This window comes from Quercus suber, unplaced genomic scaffold (genome assembly GCF_002906115.3).
Source record: "Quercus suber isolate HL8 unplaced genomic scaffold, Cork oak 2.0 scaffold_402, whole genome shotgun sequence".
Classification (NCBI taxonomy): Eukaryota; Viridiplantae; Streptophyta; class Magnoliopsida; order Fagales; family Fagaceae; genus Quercus; species Quercus suber.
In genome coordinates, this window is record NW_027069853.1 from 187,664 (window position 1) to 197,776 (window position 10,113).

Sequence of the window (10,113 nt, forward strand, 5' to 3'; positions counted from 1 at the left end):
TTAGTTGGAAGAACTTATTTTTGTTGATTTATAGGGCTTAAAAAATAATTTGAATAAAATTCCAACGGCATCTTACAAAAAAAAAGGTAAAGGTATAAAACATTATAAATTAAATGAGAAAAAGAAGCTTCAACATACAGGCCCTAGTAGCATCATGGTGTTACCAAATTAAATTAGTACTTGAATTTCTTGAAAATCCCAATACAGAGTGTAAACAAGGGAAAATCCCAATTCAAAGAGCAAACAAAGTAATCAACTGGAGAACATTTGAATGATCTATACTGCATATTATTCAAAGAATAACTTTTAAATATTTTTTCAGTTTAAATATTTTATCTCTTATCTTTTTATTTAATTCGAATTTGTCTTTTAATCATTTGTCAAAATACTTATTTTATTTATCATTAGTTTGTGTTTTTGAGAAAATCAATTTGAATTAATAGTAGGGATAATTTTGGAAATAGTGAAATGCGGACACCAAGAGTCCTATTCCAATTATATATAGAGAAGAGATAATGTACATTGTTAAATTAGGAGCAAAAGAAAATGCACTAGTCACCAGTTGACCAATAACAATTTGGAATAAAATAGAGTATCCAACTCAATAATGATATACATGAGCTGCAAATCCTCACCCATCTCCCTCTTCTATTTGCATGTTTTATATACATCTTTGAGGAATTACAACTTCAACGAAAAAAAATTAAAAGATGCTTATACCCCAAAGGAATATGGTTGGCATGGTCGAATGGGTTTGCCATCTCTTTGCAATGAAACAATGAAAATGCCATTTTGGCATTCTATGAATCACATATGTCAGTTTCTAAAGCCTAGGGGATTCCTATTTAGTGAGGATAGGGTAAGTGTTAGATATGCAAACAATAAAAAACAACCAAAATTTTTGTTGTTTGATAGTTGCTACAAAACTGCTGAACAAGAGGCAGTACTAAGCCCCTCACCATCTTTCGGTTGAGGTGATAGTTGAGGTGACATTCCCCATTCTCCTTCGGATTCTAGGGGCTCAAGAACATGGACTCTACCATCAGTAAGCCCTAAAGCAATATGATTGGGTTGAAATGGGTGAGCTGCAATAACAATAGGATAGACCTCCGAACTGCTAAACAATTTTATTTGATCAGTAGATTAGACATAATGAGCAAATTAATTAATCAATATATTATTATCAGAGAATTTACCTGAGACCTGGTGGTATATAAGCAGTAACATTAATCCGGCATCTTAGATAAAGTGTTGCAGCAACAAGAACTTTTATGCACCCATTTTTGAAGCTAACAAATATTGACTGACCATCACATGAGTACGTCGCATATGTGATTGGAAGATCTGATTCTTGTGGGACCCACTGTAATAAAATTAAGTTTCATGTAGCTCTTTAAAATAGTAATACCAAAAAAAAAAAAAAAAAAGAAGGGCAACCAAGGCACCTGCATAGAGTGATTTAGTGTTGGTGCTTCGTATATGTGTACGTTCCTTTCATGGACAGCTAGTAGGTGAATTTGATCTTGGTGAAACTCAATGTGATTTACCACAGGGCACTCTATCATTTCCCCTTTACTCAGCAAAAACTTACTTGCCAGCTTTTCCCATCCATTTGTGCTCCAAACACACAGCTGGAAAACAATAGAGTTGACCATATCACTTATAGTTAAGATAACTTAATGACCAAACAAACTTGAGAAGCCAACACAGTAATGGATTATGAGTGAGACTTCAATATCTTTTCTAGTTGCAGAGAGAGACTAAAGCACATTCTGACATTCAAGTTTCAAATAAGGCCACTATAGCTTATGGCAGACTCTGCAATCTAACGATAAATTTAAGGTTATAAGCAGATGAAATTATTTCAAGATATGTTTTACTCCTCCATCCCTTATTGTTGGCCCTGTTAAGAAAATCCAACTTTTTAAGGGGAATATCATTTAATGCATTGTCATTCAAATAAAAATGATGCAAGTTCCAAAACTATCCTCCTTTATTTGAACTCTTAATGAAACAGAGAGATTGACTTTTTGAATCAAGTGAACTGGTAAGTTAGAAAATCTATCACAATTATATATAATTACTTTGCAAAGATGGAGTAGATGACTAACAATTTGAACAAAGGGAGTAAAACCCAGTTCAAAATGGCTGGTTAAACATGTTAAATATTTTACCGATCTTTATTCCAATCCCCTTCAACTCTCTTGACCATTTTGGTCAAAGCCCACCGTGGATTGCTTGACCTACCAACTGAACCAGTGAGTCATTGAACCATGGACAGTTCCCATGACCCGGCTGAGCTCATTTTGGAGCCAAGTTAACCCAAAATAGTAACATGGTTAGCACCAAGCTTGAACCTTACTCGTGTACTAATAATGGACTCACACTTTCGTTGTGCTGTTAGGGGCTCAGTGCAAACCACTGAACCAAACCATTTGTTTGATTACATGTAGCAAAAAAAAAAAAAACGAAGCAATTAAATACAGTCCAAATTAAAGGCCAAAGTAGTGAATTCCATGCAAGATATAATCTGCACAAGACAGACCATTTTTAAAGCATAAAATAGAAGAACAATGAGAGTCCACAAGAAATAAAATCAGTAACACAAAGTTTTCACTGTCAGGACAAAATATCACTTTGTAGTGGATGGGAAGGCCACAAAATGATGCAAAAACATTGAAACGAAACACCCAGAAATAACAACTGTGGTTGTCAAAGACAAAGACAAGCGTACACATATTAACAGCTTACCTGTGCATCAGCTCCTGATGATACAAGCACATTTAGATTTTGAGAAAAGGCAAGGCATGTTATTCTCTTCTGATGGCCTTTGAGGTGGGCTATAGTCTGAACACATGAAGCATCACTATAGCCTAAATTTCAACAAAGATAATTAAAGAGAGAAAATATCTGGCAAATAATAACTTTTTTGGAGTCAAAGCAGCGAATTAAGATTGAGTCATCTAAGCCAATGGCGAAGATATTCTGCATAAGGAAAGTAAAATATGTAGTTGAAGGAGGTGGGGATCCAAATGTTGACAGTCTCTGCAATCAATAAAAAGGAAAAAGAAAATAGAAATGATGCCACCAGAAAATGTAAATAATTTCACACAAATGACACAGGAACATAAATTGCATATATTTTTGTCATTTACCTCAAATGTCTCCAAATTGAATATGGAGATCTTCCCTCCTGATGCTGAAAAAAGATAAGGATCTTTTAAGGAAAAGCATGAAAGAGCATTTTCTGGTTGTGTTCCAATCTCGTTGGTCATTATTAGTCCGCTTGAAGGTTGATATAATTGTGGTTCAACATTGGTACTTGCCTGAAGGAGAAAGACACATGAAAATTGGCCAGAAGTACTGGAAATAAAAGACTCATGACATAGCATGGGAGTACCTTGCTTGAGGAGTGCTGATCATCACAATACCACCGCCAGAGTTTATGCGTAGCATTTTTTGTTAATGCCAATATGAAATCCCCAGAACATGAATACATCAACCTAGTAACCTAATATGGTTAATAGAATTGGTTGAGGTCCAAAGAAAAGAGTGACCATACAAAAAGCATGGGAAACTGAATACAAATATCAAATACTGCGTCAAGAACACCTTATCATGATGCTTTTCCAACATATTTCATTCAAATTGGAGAAAATAAATGGATTTAGTATATCAAAGCTGTTCAAGTCCATTCCCTAATTGCAAGCTTCATTAAAAGGAAAAAAAAATTATGAAATGCTCAACATAAATTTGATTAAGCCATATTTAGTTTACTACCATGGTAATGCTGCATTTGAAATGGAATATGGGGCCACCCACATGGGGGTGGGGATGTTGTTTTGGGGTGGGGGGGGGGGGGGGGGCGGAGGTTGGTGTTGAGCAAAGGAGAGAGAATAGAAAAGAAATCCCATCACTGAGAAAACTAAATTAGGATAAACTTATTTAGATTGCTCACTCATCCGCCTAATAGCTAACATAGGGATATAGTCCGTGAATTAACAATATAACGTGTTATTCCTGCTAGACAAAAGGGAAAACTTCCTATAAATAAGATCAATCCAGATACGGATCTAAAGCAAAAGGTTTGGGAACCAAGATACATAATGGTAATAAGATGAGTACAATATGAGGAGTGCACATCAACTCAATTGCTAGCATCCTTCATTAGTTCTCTTTATGAGTGGTCCTTTCGGGTCTTATAGTTTGTAATTTTGATCAATCTTACATAGGGCCAATTCATATGTAGATATTTTTTCTGTTTAGGCTACTTCGTGTCTTTTCCATGAAGTAGTCTCATTTCATTAAAATTATTCTTACCTATAATAAAAAGAGTTGATATGAGGAGCCGAGATGGATGAGTAGGAATATTGACAAGTACAACTTTACCAATCTGCATGTTCACACATAGAAAAATGTGTGCCTGATTGTATTGTCCCCATTTGTATATATCATGTATACTTGGGTGACTATATTCTAATATCAATAAAGTTTCATTACTTATAAAAAATTTACGAACACGTAGAAAGAGAAACATTGATGATATTGCTAAAAGGAGTTGATTTAGATTGCATTGGAAGTGACGGATCAGCAAATGAAGAAAAGCTAACAAAAAGGAGCTGGAAGGATATGGTCATGGTATACTGCTTTGGATATAGTTCACTTTTAGGAGGATGAAACACTAGGGAACAATTTTCTGTTTCCACAAACAATATGTTTTGAAAGACATATGCAACATATTATATTCTTTCTATAAAATTCCAAAAAAAGAAAAGAAAAAAGAGATGCAGATTACAGATAAGTATCCTATTAGTTAATAATTTAGGGCTCCATTATTTTCCACTGCATTCTAGTAGCAGAGCCGTTTTCTCAAAATCATCAAAACATAAAAAGAGCGCAAAACTGGTAACACAACCCAGGATAGGGAAAAAAGAAAAAGAAGAAAAAAAAGCACTGCATTAGATCGAGTAAACTTTCCCAACCCAAAATTTAAAATAATAATAATAAATAAATAAATAAATAAATAAAAAGAGAAGAAGAAGAAGAAAATTTGAGTAAACTTTAGAAGGCTTGAGCCAAAATAATCCCATACCCCTCCAGTCAAGGAAGTATCAGGAAGCACCAGTGTCTGGCATTCAGACGGGTCATTAATCTCTGCTAGCTTCTCTGTTGATTTCCCATAAACTCCAGAATTTGCATCTGCCAAGTAGGTATTATCTCTAGACTAAAAAAAATTGGAAAAAGAAGACCATTAGTTACTAATTGTGTGAGTTATTGAATTTATTTATTTTCTTTTAAGTAAGAAAGGAAAAAAAAAAAAAAAAACTAATGTATAAATATTAACTAATCCCATGACCACTTGGTACTGATAATTGACATGCTTCCTGATTGGTAGAAGTTTCTTCACACTTACCCCATATTTCTCTGATGATTTCATACCAGCTTGAAGACTTACATCATTGCAGCAGCTGCTATCATGAAACTAAAATAAATTTAAGATATAAACAACAAAGATGAATTATCAACAACACAAGGTTCATGTAAATATCACATCATAAATAGATATCCTTACCACAAGACCATTTGGTACAGGCAGTGCACTTGCTTCTTGACAGTGTGAATTAACAACAATCATTGGCTCACAACAAAGGTAAGGTACTTTTGGTATGTTAACCAGGGAAATGTTTCTTTTATAAAGATCAGTCGTTGAGTTGGCACAATGTGGAATCCACCAGTCCATACTGCAGCATACATATATCGATTCCCAAAGAACAAAAAATCTCAGCAGCCATGTGGCAGTAAAATACTAGCAGATAAGATCATATCTTTGGCTTACATCTTTTTTAATATTGTTAAAAGTCTTGATTTATCCATAGCGGGAAACTTGAGTTTATCTTGCAAAATAGGATTGCTCTTAACTGATTCTTTGAGAACATCACACAGATTAGTCCTCAAAGATGCAGCATCCATGTAATTGTATAGAAAATTATCCTGTCTGCAGGAAAATTTCCAACAAATTCCAAGAATACAAATGATTGATTAGCGAAATTTCATTCATGCCTAGAGTTCTCAAAAGCAAAAGCCTATTGTAGAAACCGGAGAAAACCTACAGATCATTCGGAAGTATTTTGATGGCTTGGACTTGATCATTCCTGCAAACACGCACCCCCATTCATGGAAAAGTTAATAAAGACTTTTTCTAGTTACCAAAATAAGTATCAAAAAGAAAGAAGAGGTTAGAAAATTGATTTTCTCATACCTTTTATTATTGCGATTCTCAAGAATGGAACTCAACTTGTTTTTATTCTCATAATTATTCAAGACTGGCTACACGATTATTCTTGCTCCCCCCCCCCCCCCACCCCCCCCCCCCCCCCCCCCAATCTTTTTCCTTTTCATTTTAGGGAATATAATTAATAAAACTTGTTTGATAATATCTTGTTTCTCTTCCTTATTGTTTCGTTTTCCAGTTGAAGTAAAAAAAATGTCATCCCGAGGGCATAAAACTCCCAATTTTGCAGGCTTTGGGAGAGGTGATTGGTAGATGGCCTTATCCCGTTTGTTAAAGAATAAACTTAAAAATTTACAGCCAAATAAAAGCAAAAACCCATACATAGAAATCTAAAACCCACCTGCCTAAGTTTGCTAGGTACTTCTGCTTCTCCAGCGTGAAGAAAATTTTTGCTGAGTGCTGGTTATCATCTGGCATTGTGAATGCGGAGAGGTACTTAACTGCCTTATCCCATTCACCACTAATCACAAACTCCCCAAAATAATTCATATTGAAGAAGATCTTACTTTCTTGCTCCAATCTTCATGAAATGAAAATTAAGTTAATGTTAAAATAATTAAGTAATAGCTTGCTCATTACTCAAAACAGATAAAAAAAAAAAGGGGGTGGGGTGGGGGGGGGGAGAACACAGCATACTTGTGACATGTCCCCTTCAATTTTTCTTCATCAAGAAACTGAAGTATCAAGTAAATAAGTTCTTCCTGCATATAAATTATGTGCATATCAAAATTAGTAGCTCTCTAAAATGATGTATTCAGCTTAAGAATCTACCCACCAAAAAACAAGTTAGAAAAATATTGGTAGATCAATTACAAAGACAAAGTTCATATAAGAAATTAAATTTTCTAAAAAAGGTGATGGAACTAATCGTCACAGCAATCAAATCAAAATGAAACAGAAATGAAAGGGGGAAAAAAAAAGAACAAAGAGTTTATTACTTTTATACTTGTTTTCTTTCCTGGATTGGGACAAATGAGTGTTATTATTGACAAAAGTCCTGATTGATTCAATCGGGGGAATATAAGTTTATCTTGCAAAGTAGGATTTTTCTCTACTAATGATTTGAGATCACTCCATGATATGGCTCTTGCAGATTCCTTGTTCACGTTCCGGGATAGATGCTCATTGTCCCTGCAGGTAAATTTGCCATTTAAATCTGAGAAATTTCAATACATGAAAATTTTGTTGAGCACCAAAATGTGCAATAATATTTTTTCATGCCTGAAATTTTTTATATCAATAAGGTCAGCTAATTCTTCATAGTTTTCATCTTGAAAATCCAAGAAGACTTTCAAATCTGGCGAAAGAACGTTCACACCCTCAGCTTGGTCATTCCTGCATATAACCAAGCCCAAATATAATAAGAAAATAAAACACATTGGCTTTTTCAATTTTAAAAAGTAGATTGGAAAAGAAGGGGAAATTTTTTGAAATCTATTATTGTCCGTATAATTTTCTGAAATAACAAAGCCAACTTATCTAAGCTGCACAAATACTTAAGGCCTCACTGCAAATTTTAAGTAAATATGTAATTTTGTCTTCTTTATCCTTTCTTTACCTCAATTTCAAAAATGGACGTAATAAAATTTATCAACATAAGTCCCGAATTGTAAAAAAACCTTCAATTATGATCCTTAGATTGCCAACCCCAAAATTTTGGGACTAAGGCTTTTTTTTGTTGTTGTTGTTCTATGATCTTCATCCTCAATTTACCTGTCTAATGCTCCAACTTGTCTAAGCTAAGTTGATTTTTGATTTCCCAGAAGCAAAAAAAGACTTCTTTTTTTTTTTTTTTTTTTTTTATATTTCTATTTTACATTTATTTTCCTCCAATCCTCAGCAAACAAATAGATGGCAAGAAAAGTTTAAAATATACTAATAAAGATTTTGGTGATGAAAACTGAACATTCAGTTCTGTCAGTAAAGAGGCTTATACCTGACTGATGCTTCGTAATATTTCTGCTTTCGTATTTCAAAGAACAACTTCATTGAGTACCTATTATCATTTAGCTTTGTAAATGAAGAAAGATACTCCTCAGCTTTTTCCCATTCACCATTGACAATAGTCTCCCCGAAATAATTCACATTGAAGAAGATCTTTGACTCTTGCTCCAATCTACCCCATAAATTGTTTAAATACATTGATTAACATTTAAAAAAATATTAAACAATTAAGTTTGTATCAATGAAATACTTTTCCTGGTTTTAAAAGCTAGCCCACTGTAATTTTGCTTCCCCAAAAAAAAAAAAAAATTCCAAATCAGAATAACAAATGCAGAGAATTTAGGCATTTTCGCATTTATATATTTGGCAGTACTAATTTTTAGGACGTACATTTTATGCAATTTTACTTTCTAAAGTAAACAAAGAACCTTCAAAATGCTAATCATTAACGTAACTAAGAATTTAATTTATCTTTTTTCTAGCTCAAAAGGAATAATAAATATTGGACCTTGAATGATTAGCATATAAGATTAAGTACTTCCCTTGCTTTCAAGAAAAACAACAATGTTTTCCTTTTTTTTTTTTTTTTTTTTTTGGTATTTCAAAAGCAGTATATGTAACCACCCTTTCTTTCAAGAAAAACAACAATGTTTTCCTTTTTTTTTTTTTTTTTTTTTTGGTATTTCAAAAGCAGTATATGTAACCCAATATGCTACACAAAACAAATAACATTAGGTATCTGTTTTGAGTAGCATTTGGAAGCACATTCTCGATTTCAACAACTAGAAACAAAACCCAATTCTTCCATTACAAAAGCAGGATAAGTACTTTCAAATTATATCGAAAATTAAAATGACAACACGTAGCTAGCATCTTGGGGCGACCCCCAAGGGATTCCTCTCAGTAATTACATAGTGTGTGAGTCAGGGGAACTGCATGCACTCGGAAGAATAGTCAGTGCTCGAAGACCAAAAAAAAAAAAAAAAGAGTAAAATGACAACACATTTCAAACAGATAATGTACTATTTGGTATTGGGTCCAAGACCAAATGGGTGCTCTTAGTTTAACCTTAATATTTCAAAATTACTTTCATATTTCTTTCAGAAAACTGAAATCAATGCAAATTATTTATTTATTTTTTTAATTCCAAAAGCAAGAGAAGTACTTCCAATTGCCAAAACCCAGAAACATGCATAAGAAAAGAAGGACATCACCGTACAAGTGAAGGCTCTCTTTGTAATTCTCTTCATCAAGGAACTGAAGTATCAAGATTATGAGTTTTGTATAAAAATCCTTGTCTATGTCCATTTCTGTATACTACAAAGACAAAAAGAGGAAAGTCAAATTAGGGTTTTCAAAAATTAGCTCAAGATCGATCTAATTCTGGAAACACATGTAAAAATATATATAAATAAATAAAAGCCCACATTTTTTAAAACAACATGGATGGATAGAAAGACAGATAACAGAGAAAAAACACAGGAAGTGGGAATTTACTTGACTAGGTTTTGCTGTTTCCGAAAACAATGAAAAGAGAACATGCGAAGCAAGGACGCGGAGAAGCCGTACCGTGGTCTTCGCTCTTCGCTATAAACAATAACTGTTCTTCAGCTACCGAAGATGCGTGGTCTCTACTCCTTTGATAAGTCAATTTGCTTATCATTTTACACGTCATTCTTGTACGAGGAAAAGACAGCAAAAAAAAAAAAAAAAAAAGAGTAAAATGACAACACATTTCAAACAGATAATGTACTATTTGGTATTGGGTCCAAGACCAAATGGGTGCTCTTAGTTTAACCTTAATATTTCAAAATTACTTTCATATTTCTTTCAGAAAACTGAAATCAATGCAAATTATTTATTTATTTTTTTAATTC

At 33.5% G+C, this 10,113-nt stretch overlaps 1 protein-coding gene across 4 annotated transcripts; it reads right to left on the minus strand.

Moving 5' to 3' along the window:
• Window positions 1-562: 562 nt before the first annotated feature.
• LOC111986604 (protein TOPLESS) lies at window positions 563-9,855 on the minus strand. 4 transcript variants are annotated; one of them, XM_024018269.2, is made up of 19 exons: window positions 9,734-9,855; window positions 9,456-9,553; window positions 8,229-8,408; window positions 7,514-7,627; window positions 7,231-7,423; window positions 6,929-6,993; window positions 6,633-6,812; window positions 6,111-6,152; window positions 5,837-5,995; window positions 5,573-5,741; window positions 5,414-5,482; window positions 5,093-5,224; window positions 3,401-3,511; window positions 3,156-3,326; window positions 2,926-3,045; window positions 2,752-2,847; window positions 1,446-1,631; window positions 1,197-1,363; window positions 563-1,117 (listed from the first exon to the last, which is right to left on the minus strand). In XM_024018269.2, exons 2-19 carry the CDS (start codon window positions 9,542-9,544, stop codon window positions 919-921), a joined length of 2,442 nt encoding a protein of 813 aa, XP_023874037.1. In that variant the 5' UTR covers window positions 9,545-9,553; window positions 9,734-9,855; the 3' UTR covers window positions 563-918. The 4 variants fall into 4 exon arrangements, with proteins under 4 accessions (XP_023874037.1, XP_023874039.1, XP_065617304.1 ...); XM_024018271.2 differs by having other exon boundaries at window positions 563-1,114; window positions 9,734-9,854; XM_065761232.1 differs by lacking the exon at window positions 9,734-9,855 and adding an exon at window positions 9,664-9,710.
• Between the last annotated feature and the right edge of the window lie 258 nt (window positions 9,856-10,113).